This window comes from Myotis daubentonii, chromosome 9, assembly GCF_963259705.1.
Source record: "Myotis daubentonii chromosome 9, mMyoDau2.1, whole genome shotgun sequence".
In the NCBI taxonomy this organism is placed as follows: domain Eukaryota; kingdom Metazoa; phylum Chordata; class Mammalia; order Chiroptera; family Vespertilionidae; genus Myotis; species Myotis daubentonii.
Genome location: NC_081848.1, coordinates 14,392,125 through 14,418,344, shown reverse-complemented (window position 1 = coordinate 14,418,344; position 26,220 = coordinate 14,392,125). Strand labels below are relative to the sequence as shown.

Sequence of the window (26,220 nt, the reverse complement as noted above, 5' to 3'; positions counted from 1 at the left end):
TCTTGCCCAGCTGGTGTGGCTCAGTGGTTGAGCATCAACCTATGAACCAGGAGGTCATGGCTTGATTCCCGGTCAGGGTACATGCCTGGGTTGTGGGCTTGATCCCCAGTGTGGGGCTTGCAGTAGGTAGCTGATCAACGATGCTCTCTCATCATTGATGTTTCTCTCTCTTTCCCTTCCTCTCTGAAATCAATTTTATATATCCTATCTAATAAAAGAGAAACATGGTAATTGGCGTACGACCGCTACCCTTCCCATTGGCTAATCAGGATGATATGCAAATTAACTGCCAGCCAAGATGGCGGCTGGCAACCAGGCAGCTTAAACTGAACATGAGGCTTGCTTGCTTCAGTGACGGAGGACTGCAACGATCCCCGCCTGCCTTGCCGGCCTCTCAGCTTGCAGTTTAAAAAACAGTGTAACAAATATAGAAGCTAAACAAAACCCCAGAAACCAGCTTTCAGAGAGCTGGGATCTCAGAGCTGGAGTTGATACAGAGTTTCGATTATAAAACCGAAACAAACCAGATACCTGTTTTCAGAAGCTGAGGCCTCAGAGCTGGAGCCAAACCTCAGAGCTAAAGCTGGCCCAGAATAAAAAGAAAAAAAAGAAAAAAAGGAGCAGTTGGGAGCTTCAGTCCCAGCCTGAAAACAGCCCTCAGCCCCTCACCCAGACTGGCCAGGCACCCCAGTGGGGACCCCCACCCTGAAGGGTGTGTGACCAGCTGCAAACAGCCATCATCACCTCATCCAGGATGGCCAGGCACCCCAGTGGGGACCCCCACCCTGATCCGGGACACCCTTCAGGGCAAACCAGCTGGCCCCCACCCATGCACCAGGCCTCTATTCTATATAGTCAAAGGGTAATATGCCTCCCAGCACCGGGATCAGCGGAGCTGAGAGGCCTCCCGGCACCGGGATCAGCGTGACAGAGGGCAGCGCCCAAACCCCCTGATCGCCCTGTGGCTCTGTGTGTGACAGGGGGCGGGGCCACAACCTCCCTATCGGCCCTGCTCTGTTCGTGATAGGGGAAGGCGCCCCAACCCCCTGATCGCCCTGTGGCTCTGTGTGACAGGGTGTGGCGCCCCAACCGCCCCACCCCACAGGCCCTGGTCTGTGTGTGACGGGGTAGAGCCATAACCTCCCCATTGGCCCTGACCTGAGTGTGAGAGTGGTGGCACCCCAACCCCCTGATCGGCCCTGCTCTATGGGTGATAGAGGGTGGCGCCCCAACCCCCCCCCCCCATGGGCCCTGCTCTGTGTGTGAGGGGGTAGAGCCATAACCTCCCCATCGGCCCTGCCCTGAGTGTGACAGTGGCGGCGCCCCAACCCCCTGATCCGCCCTGCTCTGTGTGTGACAGGGGGCGGTGTGCCAACTCCCCTATTGGCCCTACTCTGTGAGTGACAGGGGGGAGATCCCCAACCCCGATTGACCCTGCTCTGTGCGTGACAGGGGGGAGCTCCCCAACCCCCTGATCGGCCCTGCTCTGTGCATGACAGGGTGCAGCGCCCCAATCCCGTCATTGGCCCTGCTCTGTGCGTGACGGGGGTGGCACCACAACCTCCCCATCGACCCTGCCTTGAGTGTGACAGGGGGCGGTGCCCCAACCTCCCAATCGGCCCTACCCTGAGCGTGACTGAGGGTGGCATCGCAACCTCCCAATCCGCCCTGCTCTGTGCATGACAGGGGGCGGCGCCCCAACTCCCCAATCGGCCCTGCTCTGAGCCCGACCAGGGGCTGCACCTAGGGACTGGGCCTGCCCTCTGCTACCCGGGAGCAGGCCTAAGCCAGCAGGTCGTTATCTCCCGAGGGGTCCCAGACTGCGAGAGGGCACAGGCCGGGCTGAGGTACCCCCCTCACCCCCCCGAGTGCACAAATTTTTGTGCACCGGGCCTCTAGTATATATATATATATATATATATATATATATATATATATATATATATATATATATATATATATATATATATATATATATTTATTTTAAAAAGGGGACTCTTACCTTTTCTGACAGTGTGGATGGATCTAAAGAGTATTATGCTAAGTGAAATAAGCCAGTTAGAGGAAGACAATACCATATGATTTCACTTTTATGTGGAATCTGATGAACAAAATAAACTAACAAAATAGAAACAGACTCAGACAAAGAACACTGACAACTGTTAGAGGGAAGAAGGGTTGGGGGTCTGCGTGAAAAATGTAACAGGGTTAAGAAAAAAAAGTAGACACAGACAATAGTCTGGTGATTGCCAGAGGGAAAGAGGGGTAGGGAAAGGTGGAAGAGGGGAGAGGAGAGGTAAATGGTGGCAGAAAAGAGTCTTGACTTTGGGTGGTGAGTGCACAATGCACTATGCAGATGATGTGTTCAAGAGCTGTACACCTGGTTTTATTAATCAACTAGAGGTCCGGTGCATGAAATTCGTGCCCAGGTAGGGCCCCTAGGCCTGGCTGGCGATCAGGCCGATCTGTGGTGCGACTGGTGGAGTGATGGGGGGGGGGACTTAGCTGGCACCCACCTTGGCTGGCCTGGTGCCGCCTGCTCACTGGCCCCACACCCCACTGCCGCCCGCTTGACAGCCAGCCCTACCCCCTGCTGGCACCGCTGGTCACCTCCCTCAGTGGGGCGACCGGTGGGGCGATCGGGGGACCCCTCTGGCACCCGCCTTGGCTGGCAACAGCTCCTGCATTGAGTTTTTGCCCCTTGGTGGTGAGTGCATGTCATAGCGACTGGTCGTTCCACGGTTCGGTTGATTTGTATATTAAGCTTTTATTATATAGGATATCCCCCCAATAAATTCAATTAAAAAAAGGAAAATAAACATGTGGTATACTAACTTCACATTTAAGATACCAGGATCTTCATATCTGTCATATTCTAGTACCCATCTTTTAGACTTTAGAAATGTCAATTAGATTATTCTCTAGGCCAGTGGTCAGCAAACTGCAGCTCGCGAGCCACACGTGGCTCTTTGGCCCCTTGAGTGTGGCTCTTCCACAAAATACCGACTTCTGCACATGGGTCACGAAGTTTCAATCACACGGTACGTGCGCACCCGCACGTGGTATTTTGTGGAAGAGCCACACTCAAGGGGCCAAAGAGCCGTGTGTGGCTCGTGAGCCGCAGTTTGCCGACCACTGCTCTAGGCCCAAAGAACGTTCATTTGCCTTTCGTCATGGGGTAATTAAGAAGTACTCCCAGACTGTTTAGACTGAGGTGCGCCTACCTGGCTGGTTCTGTGCAGCAGGCTCCCCAGTTCACACCCTGTGTTGCCTGCCTGGCCCAGACTGAGCTCTGTAATGGTGGCTGTGCCCTCTTTGCTCACGGTTGCTTCCCTAGGACCCGGCACCATGCCTGGCACATAGAACACTCAAAGATGTGAATAACATGAATGAGTCTTAGCACACATTTTTAGAATTATTTATTCAGAAACAGTAACAGTAAAGAAATACATTCAATAGTCCTAAAATAAATCTATATAAAATATATAATTTCATTAAGGTGCAATTAAAATGTGAAATGGCATTATATCTCTATATTTCAAGCCAGTGCACTAGCATTCCATATTTTTAAAGACCAGCTTACTTAAATCTTAATTATTAAGTTCAGAGTTTCTTCGTTTTGCATTTATTTGCTTTAGACCATTTCAAATTCTTAGCATTTCTAAGTGTAACATATTTTAAGTGTGTACTATAATAACCATGGATTTACGTACCTACTGATGAGGGAGATACTTTGGGGTGGTATGACTAGCACAGAGAATGGTGGGGTGGCTATGATCTCCTTGATCTGGACAAACTGTTTAGTCTCAATTTATTAGCTTTTCTAGTAGCTTTTCTAGGTGGTTTCCACTGCCAACCCCACTAACCTATGGGTTTCTGCTTTAACACCTGTCTATAAGGGAAATGGTGAAACCTTGGACTTGCAGAAGGCAGCGGGTAGGAGTAAAACACCTCCCCTGCAGCCCAACATGAAGCTGGGACACATGAGGAGGGCAGCCTCGGGGGAGGGGGGCCAGGAAACATTCTGCCCACCAGCACAGGAGGACACTGAGGAAGGGTCAGCCTTGGCCTGGGAGTCTCCTCAGTATTTACACTCTGAGGTCTGCAAACTCCGAAGCCAAGAAATTAACAGCCAGTGGTTCTTAGTCAGGAACAGCCCTGGGAATGTGACATAAGACACAATTTATCTCGAAGGAATTATTCTTAACGCAGGCCACGCAAGATCCCCCCAGAGAAAGCCTTGCTGAAAATAAGCTCACTTTTCAAACTTACAAAATACACGGGTAAACAGTCTACAAATATATATAAGGACCAACACACACAAACAACAGGAACTTGATTTAATAGAGCTATTAGCCTATAAAACAGGGATGTTTAATTAAAGCGATTAGTGACACAAAAGGAACTGAAAAGTTTTTTTAAAAGGACATCATGAAACAACAGGCAGATCTGAAGACTGATGCACAGCTAGAAATTAAAAGCAAGTTTTGAAAGAAGAAACCTAATGAATAATTTTAAAAGGAGATTATACAGCTAGCTGACAAGATAATTCATGGACTAGAAGGCAGAGATGAAGGCATCACAGAAAGATAAAGTAATGGAAAACACAGATGGGCTTAACAGGTAAAGGACAGAATGAGGAGGTTCAGTATACATCTTTTTATAATAGTAATCATACTTGAAGTTTTTTCTCCATACAACTTTTTTTATTCAGTAACATTGAGTGATCTTGCTACTAAAAACCCAAACCTATTAAATGCTACTGTTTCCAACACTGTTTCTTATTTTTAAGGTTGTTTTTACCCTGATGGTTACAATTTTGAATTTTTTTCTTCCTTTTATATGTTAATATAAAATAATTTTCATTCATATGTAATATCTGGGAAACAAATGTTAATTAAAACCAGTGGTTCTAATATATAAGGCAGGAGAAACTGTCAGTGATATTCTGGCATTCCTCTGCTTCCATTTTCAGCTAAAGCATAAATAAGTCAGTGACTCTACCGGAAATGATACAGGCATGAACTTGAGGAGAAAAAAATAAATGCTTAGCCTAGAAGTAGAGCATGAATGATAATTATTTCTAAAGTGTCAAGTAGAGATGTCCCTTGAGACCTCAAAGCAACTTTAGGTGATTGAAGCGAGTATGAAACACTTTTTAAACAACACAGTAAGTAGTTCGCTTAGCTAATATTAATACCATATATTCAAAGTATATATGGTATTATATACATATACCATATGTATTTTTGACAGGTGGGTCAAAAATAAAGGCCAACATATAACCTCTGAAGTTTGAATCCAAGGGAATTTCATATGCCAAATATCACACCCAAGCTTTCCATCCTGGGAAAAGTCGGCTGAGGTTTTTGGGGTCCATGGCCTGTTGTATGAGCAAATTCACTTGTCCATCCACACTGAGCACAGTTCCTTCCTCCACTCCTTTTAGTTTCTCTTGTAGTCTCATCAAGACACGCTCAGCTACTTTGTTGAAACTCTGGTCAATTTCACTAATGACAAAAACACAAAGGAGTTAATGAGGTGGAACAGTTCAAAGGGCCTGGGGAATAGGAAGAGCTGAACAACTGACTCTAGCTCTTTCCTAAAATAAGCTCACCTGAGGTTTCGTTTGCACTCTCGGTCATCTGCATTGGGCGTGGGGTGAAGCTCAGTTTCATCTTCCAGCCTCTGCTGTAAATACAGAGCTTTCAGAGGATTCATGGTCCAGTCAAAGAGAGGATCGTACAGGAGGACCTAGACAGAGAGAACAGACATATCAGAAGAACAATGTGCATTTTGATAGTGTCGCTATAAACAGCATAACCAGTATTATAAACATAACAGCGGCCAGTCATACAGCAGTGGACTGCAGGAGGGACAAACTTATTGCACAGGCTTCTTGTTTCCTTACAGAGGAAACTACATGAGCATAATGCTCCGGGCTTCTTATCCCATTCTGGAGTCACTCGTCCTCCCTGGTGGGGGTACACCTTGACCATGTTTCCTTACTGGGTGAAACTAACCTATTAGAAGGGATAAGCACCAGTCACTTCCTTTCCTTCTCTCTCCTGTCCTGGTTAAGGGCATGTACTCTGCAAGCTGTGTTCTCCCTCAGGTGGGACAGGTTAGGTCATGGGAGGTGGACAGCACTAACAAGCCTTATTTGGATCTCACTCGCAGGCCAAGTTCTCCAACAGTTTTATCACTAACTAGAGGCCCGGTGCACAAAAATTTGTGCAGGGGGGGGGGAGGGGAGGGGGGTCCCTCAGCCCGGCCTGTGCCCTCTCGCAGTCTGGGACCCCTCGGGAGATAACGACCTGCTGGCTTAGGCCTGCTCCTGGGTGGCAGAGGGCAGGCCTAATCCCTAGGTGCAGCCCCTGGTCGGGCTCAGAGCAGGGCCGATTGGGGAGTTGGGGCGCCACACCCTGTCATGCACAGAGCAGGGCGGATCAGGAGGTTGCGATGCCACCCTCAGTCACGCTCAGGGTAGAGCCGATTGGGGGGTTGGGGCACTGCCCCGTCACACTCAAGGCAGGGTCAATGGGGAGGTTGTGGCGCCACCCCCTGTCACTCACAGAGCAGGGCCCATCAGGGGGTTGGGGCTCCGTACCCTGTCACGCACAGAGCAAGGCCCATCAGGGGGTTGGGGAGCTCCCCCCTGTTACGCACAGAGCAGGGCTGATCAGGGGGTTGAGGAGCTCCCCCCTGTCACTCACAGAGTAGGGCCGATAGGGGAGTTGGGGCACCGCCCCCTGTCACACACAGAGCAGGGCGGATCAGGGGGTTGGGGCGCCGCCACTGTCATACTCAGGGCAGGGCCGACGGGGAGGTTATGGCTCTACCCCGTCACACACAGAGCAGGGCCCGTGGGAGGGGGTTGTTGGGGCACCGCACCCTGTCACACACAGAGCAGGGCCGATCAGGGGGTTGGGGCGCCGCAACCTGTCACACACAGAGCCGCAGGGCAATCAGGGGGTTGGGGAGCTGCCACTCTCACACTCAGGGCAGGGCCGATGGGGAGGTTATGGCTCTATCCCGTCACATACAGAGCAGGGCCCATGGGGGGGGGGGATTGGGGCACCGCACCCTGTCACACACAGAGCAGGGCCGATCAGGGGGTTGGGGCGCCGCACCCTGTCACACACAGAGCCACAGGGCAATCAGGGGGTTGGGGAGCTCCCCCCTATCAGGCACAGAGCAGGGCTGATCAGGGGGTTGGGGCGCCTTCCCCTGTCACGAACAGAGCAGGGCGGATAGGGAGGTTGTGGCCCCGCCCCCTGTCACACACAGAGCTGCAGGGCGATCAGGGGGTTTGGGCGCTGCCCCCTGTCATGCTGATCCTGGTGCTGGGAGGCCTCTCGGCTCCGCTATCCCGGTGCTGGGAGGCATATTACCCTTTTACTGTATAGGATGGAGGCCTGGTGCACGGGTGGGGGCCGGCTGGTTTGCCCTGAAGGGTGTCCTGGATCAGGGTGGGGGTTCCCACTGGGGTGCCTGGCCAGCCTGGGTGAGGGGATGATGGCTGTTTGCAGCTGGTCACACACCCTTCAGGATGGCGGTCACGCTTGGGTGCCTGGCCAGCCTGGGTGTGGGGATGATGGCTGTTTGCAGCTGGTCACACACCCTTCAGGGTGGGGGTGCCCACTGCTTTGCCTGGCCAGTCTGGGTGAGGGGCTGAGGGCTGTTTTCAGGCTGGCGGGTGACTGAAGCTCCCAACTGTTCCTTTTTTTCTTTTTTTCAGCAGCCTCTGCTGCTGAAAGCAGGTATCTGGTTTGTTTGGGTTCTACAATCGAAACACTGTATCAACTCCAGCTCTGAGACCCCGACTGGCTGAAAGCAGGTTTCTGGGGTTTTGTTTAGCTTCTGTATTTGTAACAATGTTTCAAACTGCAAGCTCAGAGGCTGGCAAGGCAGCTGGGGAACGTTGGATTCCTCCGTCACTGAAGCAAGCAAGCCTCATGTTCGCTTCAAGCTGCCTGGCTGCCGGCCGCCATCTTGGCTGGCAGTTAATTTGCATATCGTCCTGATTAGCCAATGGGAAGGGTAGCGGATGTACGGCTAATTACCATGTTTCTCTTTTATTAGATAGGATAACCTGACATTTTGAACTCTATCCTATTCTAAGGCTTTTTCTCTCAGTTCCAACTTTGACGGGAGAAAAAAAGGGTATAATTTATTGAAAGCTCCTCAATACCCACGGTCTAGTGTTGTGGTTAACATCTTAAGATACACATGGAGCCCGGCTGGTGTGGCTCAGTGGTTGAGCATCAATCTATGAACCAGAAGGTCCCAGTTTAATTCCTGGTCAGGACACATGCCTGGGTTGTGGGCTCAGTCCCCAGTAGCGGGTGTGCAGGAGGCAGCCAATCCATGATTCTCTCTCATCACTGATGTTTCTATCTCTTTCTCCCTTCCTCTCTGAAATCAATAAAAACATATTTAAAAAAAGAAGGAAGGAAGGAAGGAAGGAAGGAAGGAAGGAAGGAAGGAAGGAAGAAAGGAAGGAAGGAGAATGCATCTTCATTCAGCCTTGGGTACAGCCTTTTATTTAAATTATCAACATACTACTGGGATCCCCTTTGTAGCAAAAATCCATGTTGCCACCAGCATTCCACAGATCTCCGTGGTTCATAAGGTGGACACAGGACCTCCCTAACAGATTGTTAATTTCACTCTACTCAGGATATACCCACCCTTGTTGACCACAGGCTCAAAGGTGAATGCTGGTGAATTGGACTAATTCTCAACCCTGGCTGCATAGAGGTTTTAAAAAATACAAATGTTCGAATTTGGTCAGCATCAATATTCTGTAAAAGCAATACAGGGGATACTGAAGTCCAGCCAGGGCCAGCACCACCAGGTTAATGGAACAAAAAGCTAAAGGATGTGAGGGAGGCATGCCCAAGCTCCACGTCCCATGCTTCCCTGAGGAGGAAAGATTTCTCATCTCTGCTGCAGATACTCTACCAGGGTGGTGAACGCCTGCCTTAGTTGCCCAGTTCTCACTGGGGAAAGCTAAGGTCATGAGCACTGGAAATGTGCTCGACTTCCTCCCCTTTCTGCCCTGTTTAGCATGAGGCAGTGAGCCTGGTGCAGCGGGCATGCCCCAAGGTTACACAGCAGGGAACACTGGCTGCAAGCCAGTTTGCACTTGCAGCCATGCCCCTCCACTACCAATGCTGACTCTGACCTCCATCTGCCAGACTAAATGGTTCTGAACCTCGGGGTGGGAGATAACTAATGATTTCTCTTAATCCTGCAATGGAATCCATTCTGAAAACAATACAAAACGAGAAGTCTAAGATATAAAAGTGCTGATTTATGTAATAAAGACTAGAGATGACTATTAGGCTGTAACACAGTAAGAAACTGGAGGGAACTGGAGCCATTCTAAACCACTATTCACCCATGTGTGCAAGCCCCTCCCCTCCTGCAGCCCCCAATACTCCACCACATGGAAATGAGGCATTCATCCTCAAATCAGTGACTTTCTAACAGCCTGACAGGTAGAGAAATAAAGACTTCCTTTAATATACTTTACCTCCACTATGGTTAACAGCGTTTCCTTAGAGTTTCTCATCACCTCCATGGTTTTCTCACAGCATCTACAAGCACATTGTAAATATGGGTTTTGTTATACACCAATGTTTTCAAATCCATCTATCTATCTATCTACCTATCTATCTATCTATCTATCTATCTATCTATCTATCTATCTATCTATCATCTATCTTCATGTGTAGTATACTGAGATGATCCTTATTAATAATTTCCAAATTAATATCTCAAAGAGCATAGAACTTCGTAGAGTGGGCTTTCAATAGATGTTTCTAAAATTAATACAAATATATATATCTAAATGGAACAGAATAGAGAACCCAGAAAGAAACCCACACTTATATGGTCACTTAATCCAAAGGAGGCAAGAATACACAGTGGGGAAAAGACAACTTCTTCAATAAATGGTGTTGGGAAAACTAAACAGATACATGCAAAAATATAAAACTGGACAATTTTCTTGTACCATATACAAAAGTAAACTCAAAATGGATTAAAGACTTAGGTATAAGTCTTTAAAAGCCATAAAACTCCTAGAATAAAACATAGTCAGTAAACCCTTTGATATGAATCTTAGCAATATTTTTTTGGAGATGTCTCTCCAGGCAGCAGCAACAAAAGCATTATGGAACTAAAAAGCTTCTGCACAGCAAAGAAAACCATCAACAAAACAAAAAGACAACCTAATGATACACCAGATAAAGGTTAATATCCAAAATATACGATGAAATCAACTCACAAATCAGAAAACAAACAATCCAATTAAAAAATGGGCAGAGTACCTGAACAGACATTTCTCCAAAGGCATACACAGCAGAACAAAAGTAGGTTTACAGTTGTTTGTATGGAAAATAATACAGTAGTTAATAAATAATACAGAAATAAATTGTTTTTCATAAATCTATCTTTGTCCCACTGGAAATTAATATATAATACAAAGAATTAAATCTGTGTTTTGCATACTCATAACTCTAAAACTACTTTAGCCCTACCCTATAGAGAAGGCCAGCAAACATATGAAAAGATGCTCAACATCACTAATCATCAGGGAAATGCAAGTCAAAACCACACGAGCCATCACCTCACACCTGTCAGAATGGCTATTATCAAATGTCAACAAACAAGTGTTGACAAGGATGTTGAAAAAAGGCAACCCTTGTGCACTGTTGGTGGGATTGTAAATTGATGCAGCCACTGTGGAAAACAGTATGGAGGTGCCTAAAAAAATTAAAAATAGCACTGCTATATAACTCAGCTATTCCACTTCTGTGTACTTATTGAAATAAAAACATTAATTCGAAAATATATATGCACCCCCTATGTTCACTGCAGCATTTACAACAGCCAAGCTATGGAGGCAACTAGGTGTCCATCAATAGATGAATGGATAAAGAGGATGTTATATATACACACAATGGAATATTACTCAGCAATAAAAGAGAATGAAATCTTACCATTTGCAACAATGCAAAAAAAAATACAACTGGATCACTCTTTTATATCATACATAAAAATAAACTCAAAGTGGATTTTAAAAACTTAAATATAAGACCTAAAACCACAAATCTCCTAGAAGAAAACATAGGCAGTAAACTCTTTAACATCAACCCCAGTAATATATTTTTAGATGTGTCTCCAGAAGCAACAGCAACAAAGCTGTTACGTAGATCTAGAGGCTAAAATAAGTCAGACAAAGAAAGACAAATATCCTATGATTTCACTTATATGTGGAATCTAAAAAAACAAAATCAACAAAACAAATCAGAGACAGACTCATAGAAACAGAGAACAGAGACTGATAGCTGTCAGAAGGGAGGAGGCTGGGGGAATGAACAAAAAGGTGAAAGGGATTGAGAGGTACAAACTTCCAGTTATAATATAAACGTAAAAAATAAAATAAACAAGTCATAGGGATGTATAGCACAGGGAATATAGTCAACAATATCATAATAATTTTATATGGCGATAAATTTTAGATTTATGGTGATCGCATAGTAAGGTATATGTATAAATGTCGAACTCTTACATTGTACACCTGAAACTAATAAAGTATTGTATGTCAATTATACTTTAATAAAAAATATATATGTGTGAATATAAGAATAATACAATACTATGAAATATTTCTTTCAGTCATTAATTACTGTGGTAATTATTAGAATCTGCCCCATTAAAAATTGAGTACATAGACCTATGCAGGGAAGATATAGGGAACTGCACATTTCTTTTAGCAGGCACTGGAACTGGCTCATAAGCTCCTTTGGGACCGATTATATGCCCACTGATGAGCACCTGAGAGGAGTTCCGAACATTAAAAGGAAAGTTAGTCAAACAGAGGCACTGAAGATAAAGGTGGGCAGCTTCCAGGGGTTAGGAAGGACAGTACGTCTGATATATTGGGTGAGGTCCCAGGTGACCTGAAAGAAGGGGAAACAACTGCTATTCTCAGCCAGGGTCTCCTCCTTAGTGCTGGCAAAGCACGGGCATGTAATTCTAGAAATGAATTCTACAATCTATAAAAATCAACCACCCAAATAACTTTGACACCTACAATCATCTGCCCTGTCTCACATCACTTACCTTCTGAAGACACCTTCAACACCAGTAATGCCCATCCCATCCACAATATCTCTGGTGAGTCTAAAAGGCACTGTTTCAGGAGTAGGAAGGATTTTACCCTGTTCAAAAGCAACCCCTAAGAGAAAAACACAGTGAGGTTAGGAGGGTCCATAGCTAATTGACTTTCCTCCCAAATGGCACGTGAACTTTGCAGAGGCATCAAATACTCTGTCGCCTATATCCTCTCAGTACTACAACACACAGGAGTTCACTCCATTTCTGCTCAGCCCAGCTTCCTCATCTCCACCACTGCTAAAGAAACATCTACTACTTCTTGACATAATTAGAGAAATAGAGATTCAAGGATGGTTTTAAAAATGAAGTAGTTACAGGTAGAATTTAAAATGCAGAGAAAATATATATATATATATATATATATATATAAATTTATATTTATAATATCTTTGATCTCTTTCTAATGGAATTAAATTTTATTCTCTCTTAGAAAACCATCTATGTGGATTACATTGTAGAATTTCTAATTTCTTAAAACTGTACCTTCTTAGAATTCTTAAATTCTACATTCTAATCAAGACCTCTTCTTCTGTACACTTATTTAATAGTCTTCAAACTCATTGAGATTTCTAGTCTATTAGCCTCTCTTCCTTCCCTACTCAGCCCCGAGTATAGACCACAAAGTTGATTACTCTCACTAGTACCTCAAATCTCCGTGCCCCACCACACCTACCATTTCTAACTACAACTTCAACTGCAGGATGCTCAGGATCGGTGGCAGAAGTCAGATGGAGACACTATTGGCTCCACTACAAATTCAGGATTCTCACCTTAGGAAAGTGACCCTTAAACTGCTTCGCATGTCTTTTTACTTCTCCCTTTCCACAACTCTTGGTCTCATTTTCTTGGTGCCTGTTTTAGAATTTTATTGTTCTTTTAAGGTTGATTACCATCCCTCTGATTATTAGCAAGTAAACATGCTTTCTATTTCTCAGAAATAACAGAAGAGCAAATACAATTTTCCTAAAATTCTCTTTCCCTCTAGCTTGTGACTTTCCTATTAGCACTCATCCTTTCCTCCTCTTAGCAGAAAAGCTCACATGCCTCCAATGTAAAGCCAATTCTACCGCTCATGCACTTTGTAATTTCCCTTGCTGTTTTAATTTTATCTTTCCTGTATTTTATCAACATCTAACATGTTCATGCCTCTCTCATATTAAACAAAGCAAACAAAAAACAGTCAAACCTAACCAAAAAGAGGAGTGAATATGTGTCTCTACATCATCTCTGTGGCAAATTTCTCCCACCCTCCCCTCCCCTTCTAAACTTGTGGGAAAATTCCACCTTCTTAGTCTATAAATCTTTAACTTTCCTTCGATCCTTGCCTTTTTACAGTCTCACTTCAACCATTCTATCCAAAAGTTACTTCCTAGGCCCCTAAAGCTGATTGTTAAATACAAAGGCCTTTTTTACTGCATTCATCTTATTTGGCCTTTCTGTATCGGCCACTACGGAGCACTTCTTCCTTCATAAAAATGTTTCCTCCAGATATGCCCCCCTCCTAGTTTCCACGACTTATTGGTTTTTCCTGTTTTCCTTCTGACTCAGCCTTTCCAACACCAGCATTCCTCACGACCCCATCCTTGGTCTTCTTTATCACGGCTGATGCATGAGCTCAGAACCTCCTCTAGTCCACTCACTTCGCCTGAAATCTGTTTGCTGAAAGTTCCACGTCACTATGCTCAACTTCTTTGTTCTCCTATATAGTAAACTGCCTACTCCATCTGGAAATTGCAAAACTAAACTTACTGCTTCCTTATTCTTTACAAAACCTGCTCTGCTCCTTACTAGAAACTTCAGTTCCCCTGGAGCCCCCTCTCCCACAGTTCCCACATCTAAGATCACTGGTGCAGGTTACTGCAAAAACGTCCTCCAAATCCAATGCTCTGGACTTCACAAATGTCGTCCAAATCTTCAACCTCTCTTGTCTACACTACTATAACACCAACTAACCTGCCTTCCCGCAGACAATAAATACTGCTCCCAAATTACCTTTCCAATAATCAAATGCAATCACGTCTTGCTTAAATATATCTTCATTTACTTCCCATTATTTAACGGATTGAAGTTGAAACTTCTTAGCTTGGCTTTTTACAGCCTCATAGCAATCTATCTCTCATGCTACTCGATTACATGCAGGCTCTACTCTGGCACACTGACTGTCTCCCCATTCCTATAACATATACATCTTCTTTGGTAGGAAAACAATATTTCTTGATGACTAGTTATTAAACAAAAATACGTATCTTTTATGACTTACCTAAATCTATATGTACAAGTTCTGCTGATTGCTCATTTATCAAGATATTCTGTACATGTCTATCACCAAGTCCAAGTATGTAACCAACTGGGGAAAAAAAACAAACCTGAAATCACTGGTATCATCAATTTCTAATAACACTTAGTCGTAATTTCAGCTATTATCATTGATTACATAATTTTAAGTAGCTTGGACATTTTAGCCTACTTAAAGGAAAACATGTTCATAGCTGGCCATTTTGAAGTCAAATCTCACCAGCTATTTTCATTTATACTGCATTTTAAAACTCTAAATAACTTGCTAAAAAGTTTCCCCTTTACAAATACAGCACATATTTTAAAATATTAGTACTCTGACATTGGTGTGGTTAAAGTTGAGACCATTATTTACCAGGACCAAGTGCATATGCATTCAAATATTTATTGAGTAATTCATGAGAAAATTCTTCATTCTTCAGTGAAACTTTCTTCTGCTTCGTTATATTTAACACAAATTAATCATTAATTCATTTCATCAGGTATATACCAAAAAAAAAAGAAAACCCAATTGATTTTTATTTTTAAGACAGATTATGACATGACTTAAAATACCTTTAACCTAAAAAAAGACACTAGGTTGTTACAGAAAAGACACCACATAGGGAGTCAGGATGGCTCGCTCTCTCTGTCATTAACAGGACCTACTTTCTTGTTTATAACCTAAATTAGTTGAATCAGATGAACGATCCTCAATGTAGAAGAGAATTTCATAATTATCTACAATTGTTTTAAACATACATGCCCTGCCTTCTTGGGGAATGGCCCCGAAGTGATGGAGGCAGTGGTCTTTAGCTAAAAGCCGGGGATTAAAAGATAAAAGATCTCTGTTCTTGTTAGCCCGCACACTCTATGATTTTGTTAATTGCCCTATCTAGCCTTTCCAATCTCTTACAAATGAAAAAAGCAAAACAGTCAAAGTACACGTTGGACACTGAATATTTAAATAGATATCGTTATTTCTATTTTAAAAATAAAATCTTATTAAACAGAATCAATCATTGGGTGTTTACATGGTATTACAGAGGTTCTGCACAAAGAACACTAATAATTAAAGGAAATAACTTACATGCAGTTATCATGCATTTTATTATTTTCCAAAGGAAATCTCAGAAAATAACACAGTGAATTCAGGAAGAGAAAATAAACCATATTCACTATTAAACAAAAAAGAATAACCAGATTGTTTCTCTACCTTGGGGCAGGAGAATTCTCTCCTGCAAAAACTAAGAAGAGCTACAACTAGAAGCTAAGAATTGGGATGAGCCCAGCCAGAATGGCTCAATGGTTGAGTGTCAACCTATGAATCAGGAGATCGGGGCACATGCCCAGATTGCGGACTTGATCCCCAGTTGGGGGGGCACGCAGGAGACAGCCAATCAATGAGTCTCTCTCATCATTGATGTTTTTATCTCTCTCTCCCTCTTCCTTCTTCTTTGAAATCAATAAAAAAAATATTTAATTAAAAAAAAATCAGGATGAGCCCTGGTTGGCATGGCTCAGTGGCTGGAATGTCACTCATGCATCGAAGGGTCGTGGGTTCGATTCCTGGTCAAGAGAGCATACCTGGGTTGCGGATATGATCCCACATGTTGGAGGCAACTGATCAATGTGTGTGTGTGTGTGTGTGTGTGTGTGTGTGTGTGTGTACCTTCTCCCCCTCCCTTCCACTCTCTGGTATATACTTGATGAAATGAATTAATGATTTAAAAAAAAATCAAGATGAACAAAAAACTCAATGATCTAAAGATGAAAACAATTTAGTTAACAACCACTATCAATAACATCATCCCCTGCAATTAAGAATGTGGGAAGTGTGAATTTACTAAAATGTGTAAGATTACCAATAGAAGAAGTAGCCACACTGCGAGTATAGGCCAATCGTTTCTCAAACCAAACAGCTGGGTCCAAGAATTTTTCCATGCAGAAATAACGGAACACTGGTTGAAAATTATTACAAATATCCATGAATGTTTCATATTTCTCTTCATAAGACTTCTTTTGCGCATCCTTTAAATAGATCAAATATAAAATTATTTTCTCAATATTGTGTTCAAGTAATTTAAGCCCACTAAGAGTGTCTATATGGAAAATAGTATGACAGACATAAAGGTAATAAAAAGATAAGGTATCTCTACTCTCAAGGAGCTAACACGCTGGTCAGGGAAGCAATTAATAACAAGTTCTAATACCTTTAGGGTTTTCATATTAGTGGAAGGATGCACACTAACTTGCATGATCCTGTAATCTATGTGAAAGTAAACAAAAATGACAAAGGTAGTTCCAGACAGTCTTAGGTGGCGTTATGGCACTAGGTACTAGGGTGCCGGGAGCCGGTCCATCCTTGCTGTTTCAAGGGACCTGGCATATATAGTATACTGTTCTTAATATGTTTGCTCCCCTTAGCGCTGTGTGTTTTAACCAAGGTCACCTCTCCGAGAAAGGTTGTTTCCCCAGGTAGGGATTTTACCCTGAAGTTAGGGAGGGAATAAAACCCCTCAACTAAGTGCCAGGCGGGTAATTAATCACTTTAACTAGGAACAATCATGCTTAAGCTACATAATCTTTACTCCCTGGAATGGAGATAAGAAACGCCCTAACCTTTGGAATAGAGAGTGATAGGATTGGAATCAACTGGTATAAATACAGATGTAACAAGACAGAACTTAGAACACAGAACTTAGGAGACAGGACTTAGAAGACAGAACTTAGAACACAGAACTTAGAAGACAGCACCTAGAGACGGGGGAGCTTCGCTGGAGAGAGCATGGCAAGGGATCCTGGAGACGGAACCTAGGGACAGAGCCTAGAGACAGAACATGGCAAAAGATCCTGGACTGAACCTGACTACAGAAATATGGCAAGAGAACCTGACTAGAACCTGGTGACCGAACCTGGCTGGAGATCTCAGACAGAACCTGGCTGGAGAACCTAGCGAGGGAACATGGCTACAGAACCTGACTGGAGAACCTGGATCTGAAACAGAACTTGGCTGGAGATCCTAGACAGAACTTGGCTGGAGATTGTGGCTAGAGATCCTGGCAAGGCTGCTGATCAACTGAACACCGTCTCCGTGTCCTTCCTTACTCGCCGACTCCGTCTACGCCTTTGGGAACCCCTGGACCTGCTGGGGTTGGACCCCAGCACTAGGGGTGGGATAGGAAACAAAAAGGAGGAAGAATGGGTCACGGATGGATGACAAAGCAGCTGACAAGTGTCAGTCCTGGCTTCTAACATACCTTCCTAAAGCATAGCTTGTCTACTTCACTGGGCCTACTCTCACCTAGGTGCTGATGACTTCCAAATTTCCACCTTTGGCCGGGACACGTTCATTAAGCTCCAGCATGATGTGCTTCCCAGCTGCCCACTCAACATCTCACTGGGATCACTTCCAAATCCAAACTAATCCACCTTCTCAACTGTGGCAAAGCTCAGCCACTTCCTCTATTTTTTACACAGTAAATGACCTCTCCGTTTACCCCAACACCCCAACCAGAAAACTGGGTGCTACTCACTACGTTTTCACCAATCCCACTTCTAATCAGCAACCAAATCCTACCTGTTCTGCCTACTTAATATTTCTCATATGTACCCCCTATTCTCCATTTCTATTGTTTATGAATCTTAGTTCAGATCCCCTGCCTCATGCCTTTTAGTCGGAATTTTTGAAAACATAACCCACAGTGCTGTCAGAGTTACCTTTTTTTTTAAAATGTTTTAATTGATTTTTAGAGAGGAAGGGAGAGGAATAGAGATAGAAACATTGATGAGAGAAAGAAACATCAATGGCTGCCCCTCACTGGCGATCAAGCTCTCAACCCAGACTAGGAACCTAACTAATGACCTCTTGGTTCATGGGTCCATGCTCAAACACTGAGCCACGCAGGCTGGGCCAGAGTTATCTTTCTAAAATGCAAATTTGATATTAACATTCTTCTCAAGGGTTCTCTATTGCCTACAGGACAAAGTGCACATTTCTTAGCATATAATGCAACCCTCTATTTTTTGACTAATGACTACTGATTCAATATCCTATCTGCTCCTCCTCAAAGACTAAGGCTGTGCTGTCTTTAACTGCATGTTCACACCTCCTTCTCTTTGCTTGTGTCTTCTTCTGCTTGAAGACAAATTCATTTACAAAACTTGCCTCAAACACCATCTCCTCTATGAAGCCTTTCTTGAATCGGATTCTCTCCATGCCCCATCCCAGGGAGAACTAACCACTTCCTCCTCTGTCCTGCACTGTACCCTCTGTACCCTGAACAATGAAAGGAGAACTAAGTGCATTTTAGAGTTGTAGAGACAAGGTTCAAATCCTTGTCCCACCACTTATTAGCTCATTGACCTTGGGCAAGTGCATTTCTCTGCATTCCTTCTCACCTTTCATTGGGATGAGTACAATGATGATTAGTCTTAACATCTGTGAAATTTCAGATTTGTGAAAGCTCACCTGGTGCAGAGGAGGCATTTAATAAACATTGCTGAGAGTGAATGCCAAATGACCCGTGTAATGTGGCAAATGTCCTAGAAGCTCTCTATATTAGTTTCAGATAAAAATTATTTCACAATGGTTTTGTTTTAGTGTTTTGTTTTGTTAGGAATTAGCATACATTGAAAAATATTAAATTTCTCATCAGACAAGGGTTGACATTACAGTTTAAAAACATTCTTTTTCTACTCCTACAACCTTTTATTCCGGTGAGCTTTCTTTCATTAGTATCATTAACCTGCCGAAATTAAAACTGTTTATATTCTATATGTGATAACCTTGAGCTTTAATAAACTATTAAACAATCCTGCAATAACTCATACTTTTGGGTGTCACTTACCATCATTTTCTTCTGGCATTGATAGGCACTGATATCCTTTGGCCTGTATCTTTTATGAGCACCATTCTCATTGTTAACAAGAAATTCACCAATAGGGACAGTTCCTGTGCACCATTCAAGAACACCACTTCGCTGAGAAAGGGGAACCACCTAAAGTTATAGATTAAATACCTTTTGATTATGGAAGGGCATTAAATAGCATATGATAATCATTGAACTATCAGAGTCAGGGTGAAGCATTTTCTCAAGTTGTATGACTATTTCTCTATCCTCAGGAGACAAAGTTCTTTGGAGGAAAGCTCACTCGTTTAAGCTCTAGGGTAAGATCTTCTAGCCTCTGCTGAGACTTGAGAACCTGCTCATCTCTTAGTCTCCATGATTCCCTTGAGAAGTCAGTCCTGGTTATGATTCCCTGCATCACCTACACTGAGCCATACTTAGTTGGTTCCATTTGGAAGAGGAATTAGCCCTGTTTTCCTTATACTTTGTACTTTAAAAAAATGTTTTTATTGATTTGAGAGAAAGGGAAGGGAAGGGTTAACGAGAAACATCAATGAGAGAGTGGCTAAATCAGAGATTGGCAATCCATGGCCTTGGACAAATCCCAGCCCCAGACTGCTTTGAAGAGCCTGTGAGCTAAGAATGGGGTTTCAGGTTAAAAGGGTTGTAAAGAAAATATAAAGGATAGATGACAGAGATCTTTTGTGGCCCATAACATCTCAAATGTGTACTATCTGGTCCTTCACAGAAAACATTTGCTGACCCCTGGTCTGAATATTACTCTTGGTGATGCAGCAGAAGTAAAAACGAGTTACCTTGTATGTGCAGATAGTCAACTTCCTCTTCCTGGTCTCAGTGTTTCTCTGCAGCAATGTATTACACATCTGGAAAACCTGCTGCATGACAGCATCTTGTCTCAGGTCATCACGGCCCTTCAGAATAATAATTAAAAAAAAGAATAACTAAGCACAGTTCATTTCTTTACAATAAAATCATAGCAAGAGACATCTGAGGACTGCGAAAGGGCACTCAGAAGTCAATCTGAGCATCAGTGCTCCTCTTAATGGTCTCTTAAATAATTAAGACCTAGGCTATTCTTTCATAAGAAGCTGTAACAACAAGTAGGCAGAACAATTTAGAAAAAAGAATCCCCCTCAACTGAAACTTCTCCACCTGAGGGCAAGCTGCAAAAGAGCTGGGTGGGGCAACTGTTCTCTCTCTGCCACTCTTCAGCGAGGCCCAAAGAACTTTTGAACAGATTAAGGGAGAATCACCATCCTTTCTGGTACAGTTGCTAGCACTTGGGTATAGTGCCAGATTCAGCATATTGAAGCAAGGACCTTAAACTTGAACTAATCAAGAATAGAAGTAACAAATACCAACAACATATTTCACAGACCTAAAACAAACTCTCCACAAATTCATATGGAACAAAAAAAGACCCCGAATAGCCACAGCAATCCTGAGAAAGAAGAACAAAGTTAGAGGGATCGCAATACCAGATATCAAGCTATACTACAAAGCCACTGTTCTCAAAACTGCCTGGTACCGGCACAGGAACAGACATATAGACCAGTGGTTCTCAACCGTCCTAATGCCGCGACCCTTTAATACAGCTCCTCGTGTTGTGGTGATCCCCAACCATAAAATTATTTTCGTTGCTACTTCATAACTGTAATTTTGCTACTGTTATGAATCATAATGTAAATATCTGATATGCAGGATGTATTTAGGTGACCCCTGTGAAAGGGTCGTTCAACCCCCAAAGGGGTCGCAACCCACAGGTTGAGAACTGCTGATACAGACCAATGGAACCGAACAGAGAACCTAGAAATTGACCCAAACATTATGCTCAATTAATATTTGACAAAGGAGTCAAGAGCATAGAATGGAGTCAAGATAGTCTCTTCAATAAATGGTGTTGGGAAAATTGGACAGTCTTGCAAAAAATGCAACTAGATCACCAACTTACACCATAAACAAAAATAAACTCAAAATTAATAAAGGACTTAAATGTAAAATGGGAAACCATAAAAATCTTAGAAGAATCCATAGGCAGCAGAATATCAGACATATGTCTTAGCAATATCTTTACTGATACAGCTCCTAGGACAATATCTTTACTGATACAGCTCCTGGAAACTAAGGAGAAAATAAGCAAATGGGACTACATCAAAATAAAAATCTTCTACACAGCAAAAGAAACCAACAACAATACAAGAAAGCCCACTGCATGGGAGAACATATTTGCCAATGTTATATCCGACAAGGTTTTAATCTCTAAAATTTCTAGGGAACTCATACAACTTAACAAAAGGAAGATAAACAATCCAATCAAAAATGGGCAAAGGCCCTAAATAGATACTTTTCAAAAGAGGACAAACAGAAGGCCAGGAGACATATGAAAACATGCTCAAAGCCATTAATCATCTGAGAGATGCAAATCAAAACGACAATGAGGTACCATCTCACACCTGTTAGAATGACTATCATCAACAAATCAACAAACAACAAGTGCTGGAGAGGATGTGGAGAAAAAGGAACACTCGTGCACTGTTGGTGGGAAGGCAGACTAGTGCAGCCACCGTGGAGAACAAAAAACTAAAAATGGAACTCCCATTTGACCCAGTAATCCCCCTTCTAGGACTATATCCCAAGAAATCAGAAGCACCAATCAGAAAGGATATATGCACCCCTATGTTCAGCACAATTCATAATAGTTAAGATATGGAAACAGCTTAAGTGCCCATCAGCAGATGAGTGGATTAAAAAACAGTGGTACATCTACACAATGTACACTGCTATAATAAAGAAGGAACTCTTACCATTTGCAACAGCATGGATGGACTGGAAAGCATTATGCTAAGCAAAATAAGCCAGTCGGAGAAAGATATCACATGATCTCACTCATTTGTGGAATATAATGAACAACATAAACTTAGGAACAAAAAATAGATCCAGAGTCATAGAAGCATCGAACAGATGTCCAAGCTCAGAGGGAAGGCAGGGGAGAAGGAGGGAAAGAGATCAACCAAAGGACCTGTATACATGCATATGAGCATATCCCATGGACACAGACAGTAGGGGTGTGAGGGCATGTGCTCGGGGGTGAGAATGGCTGAGAAGAGGTCAATGGGGGGAAAAAGAAGATGTGTAATACTTTAAACAATAAAGAATTTAAATTAAAAAAAGAATATAAATAACAATCCCCAAAATATCTTTCCTATAACAAGCAAGCTGATTGTTAACCTCATCCTGTCTGTACATGTATAATCGCTATAATAATGATGATCTTTCAGAGACACATAAAAAGATGGAAAAAAGCATTGTGCTTCTAGAAAATAATGTATTCCTATTCTATAAGTTTTCCTTACTTGTAATTATTCAGAATAAAGACATAAATAAAGCAGGAAGAACATATCAACGTTTTCTTTGACATTTTTCATCAACTCACTAAGAACCACACCACAGAAGGGGAGCCTCACCTTGACAAGCTGTCTCCTTTCCTTGCCATCAGAGCCCACACAATCTATTATTTTTGGTAAATTTACACCTCCTGCTAAACGAAATTCTGCTTTGAATGACTGTATAGTCACCAGGTTTCTATATTCTCCTGTGGGGTCCACCTAATAAAAAATATAAAAATGATAATAGGTCAGATACACTATTTGAAAAATGAATTATCATCAATAATTTTAATACTAAAAAGAGGAAGGAATGTCAATGTGCTGTTGGTTAAGAACTGGAGCTATAACTTTCTGTTAAATGAAAGAGAATATTTGACATTGACAAGGCTTTAAAAAATGACACTACTTCCCTAAATATATCTTAATAAAAGTAGGGTATACAAAAATGGAATAGTGTCATTGAAAACATGTCTTAACACTGACTTGTACATGTTAAGTCATCTAGGAAATAGTACTCACAAAATCATAATAAGGTAAATTTTAGAAAAGCATGGAGAGGAGTTCTCTAGGTTATAACTACTAAGTATGCATTTTCAGGAATTATTCAGCTAAATAATATTGATGGAATAGTTGGGAAGATATTAGTTAATTCACATAAAACAGTTATACTTCAAATCAAATAACTTTAGGTACTAACCACTGAATTGCAAACTCAAAGGAGAGGTTTATAATGTAGTTAAAAATGATCATTTTCTAAACTATAACCTTTATTATTACATAGATCCCTGACCATAGGGTACTTATAGCAATAAAAGATCATTATTACATAGCTAAAAGATCATTATTACATAGCTAAATGTACATTATAATCAATTTTATATTGCAACACATACTGCATTGCTTAATACTGTAATACTGCTCTATTATAATGCATATAGAACTTTAAAAACCAGTAACACAAGTAGGAACTTTCTTGCCAAGTTAAAAACTAATCTTGGCATAAGCACATGGAATTTTTCCTTCTGGCCAATGAAAATAACAGTCTATAGACATTCTTCATAAGAAAGATGGGGGTATGGAACTGAAGGCAAAGGAAAAGAAAGCTGGAGAGGCCTTTATGCATTTTAAGGCTTGAGTACAGGGAATCTAATAAAGAAAAAAACTATAGGTTGAAACAAATGAAATTGCCAGTATTTAACCAATTTTGATCTACAAAAAGACGATTTCAAATGATTTAACCTAACACAGTGGAATTTAGTTTAATAAAATAAAAGAGTTGATGGTAAATTACCTTAATTTCCATAGTAGGAACAACAACATCTTCTAAGTCCTTAAGTTTAGTAATTGGCTGGTCTGCTGGAATTTTTATGCCTTCTGTATTTAAAATAAAGAGGTTTTAGTGGCAACCGAAAACTGAGGAACGGCACTGACAGAAAAGCACAATTCAGCAGATGCCACAGACCCTCCCCTTCTGGCTGATCGGTGGTTTAGTCCCTGGTTTAGGAATGAAGATCGAAGGGCTCGGGGCACAATGTAGCTCAGAACAGAGCATAGTGATGGTTAATTTAACATGGCTTACAAATGCAGTTGCTGGTTATCTGCCCTGGGAATCAGATCGAGGGGGACAGCTTGAGCACCTTGAGATAATGACATATTTTTTAAGTCATTACATAAGATAGTTACCTAACGTATTCCTGCCATACTATTAAAAGTCACTAAAGGGCCTAGCTAGTTTTGCTCAGTGGCTAGAGCATCAGCCTGCAGACTGAAGTGTCCCGGGTTTGATTCTGGTCCAGGGCACATGCCTGGGTTGCAAGCTTGATCCCCAGTAGGGGGCGTGCAGGAGGCAGCTGATCAATGATTCTCTCTCATCATTGATGATTCTGTCTCTCTCTCCCTCTCCCTTCCTCTCTGAAATCAATAAAAATACATTTTAGAAAAAAAGAGTGACTAAAGGACATGACGGTATTTTTTGTTTGTTTAGAGCAGTGGTTCTCAACCTTCCTAATGCCACGACCCTTTAATACAGCTCCTCATGTTGTGGTGACCCCCCTCAACCATAAAATTATTTTCGTTGCTACTTCATAACTGTAATTTTGCTACTGTTATGAATTGTAATGTAAATATCTGATATGCAGGATGTATTTTCATTGTTACAAATTGAACATAATTAAAGCATAGTGATTAATAACAAAATCAATATGTAATGATATACGTGTTTTCCGATGGTCTTAGGCAACCCCTGTGAAAGGGTCGTTCGACCCCCAAAGGGGTCGCGACCCACAGGTTGAGAACCGCTGGTTTAGAGGCACACAATAAATCTCATTCTTATTTTAAAGTAATAATTATTAAATTTAAATGTGAAGATATGATTCTAAACAAAATGGAATATCATTATTAAAGTATGGGGAGAGAGATACAAGTGAATGCATATAATAAAAAATTACAGCATCTCATAATTATTTTAACAGACACAGCAAGAAGGATGGATTACATGCAAGACATTCTATGGAAGAAATGGAGGCTTTTTCATTTTTAAGTCCTAGGGCACAGTGAGTATCTAACTATTTTAAAAAGCTTTGACCCTAAAAAATCTTAGCTATTCAGTTATTTTAAAGGATGTGCTTCTATACAATTCTCTGCAACAGAAGATTACTCAGAGAAATCAAATAATTCAGTGTGGTCATCTATTATCAGTTCCACCAAAATATATTAAGTGAAAAAGTGAATGGTATTGAAGCCATTAGATAAAAATTAAGTTTTGGATCATGTGTGAATTGCAATCAACAGGACCTTTGTATCTGTAATTACAGTAATGTTTGTGATTTAAAGAGATTTACACATTAGGTTCTGTAATTAACATATCTCTACAGAGAATAACATAGCATGAAAGGAACACTCATTCTTTTAAACACATACTTCTCTGAGTCTTCCACTGAGTGGCATCAAAGTTTGCTAATATAATATAAGCATCACAAAGTGTCTCAACATTCCTGACCATCTGGGGCCTCCTACTTCTGATAGCACTTATAATTTTGGTTGCAGCCTCAGTTCGATCCTATTCATAAAAAACAAAGAACAATGCATAAGAAAATACCTGACATTTCAACTTTTCAGATATAATAACAAAAAAAAAAAAGAATGTATGCACATATGTAGGCAATGAAAGGACTATAATCCCTCAGATCCAAACAAAACAGCTCCCTTATGAATGAAATACATAAAAGATATAATAATCTCAAGAGTAAGTGGCATGGGTGCCTTTCAAAATCTAGTTTTTATGTGCTCATTGCTGTGAGGAAAAAATGTAAAATATTACTGGTATCTCCTATGCTTTGAGAAGTATTCAGAAATTTCGAACCAATTTTAAGTGGCATCATAATAACAAAGGATTTACAAACCGAATCTAGTCACAACACACGTTCTTAGAATCACTGGAATTTAAGAAAAGAATATTCTGGGAAAATATGAATATCACAATTCAAAAAGTTATATAT

At 41.9% G+C, this 26,220-nt stretch overlaps 1 protein-coding gene across 5 annotated transcripts in view; it reads right to left on the bottom strand.

The window, feature by feature from the left end:
• Positions 1-3,402: 3,402 nt before the first annotated feature.
• ATM (ATM serine/threonine kinase) overlaps positions 3,403-26,220 on the bottom strand; it is a 135,955-nt gene continuing 113,137 nt past the window's right edge. For 4 of the 5 annotated variants that reach the window (XM_059707985.1, XM_059707988.1, XM_059707987.1 and 1 more), the window contains 11 exons: positions 25,643-25,781; positions 24,015-24,097; positions 22,802-22,942; positions 20,132-20,248; positions 19,317-19,466; positions 16,332-16,497; positions 14,453-14,539; positions 12,139-12,253; positions 9,542-9,605; positions 5,618-5,754; positions 3,403-5,510 (listed from right to left, as the gene is read on the bottom strand). In XM_059707985.1, coding sequence (XP_059563968.1) covers positions 5,327-5,510; positions 5,618-5,754; positions 9,542-9,605; positions 12,139-12,253; positions 14,453-14,539; positions 16,332-16,497; positions 19,317-19,466; positions 20,132-20,248; positions 22,802-22,942; positions 24,015-24,097; positions 25,643-25,781 — 1,383 coding nt within the window. In that variant the 3' untranslated portion in view covers positions 3,403-5,326. The remainder of the gene's footprint in view (positions 5,511-5,617; positions 5,755-9,541; positions 9,606-12,138; positions 12,254-14,452; positions 14,540-16,331; positions 16,498-19,316; positions 19,467-20,131; positions 20,249-22,801; positions 22,943-24,014; positions 24,098-25,642; positions 25,782-26,220) is intronic. The other variant, XM_059707986.1, reaches the window with a different exon arrangement.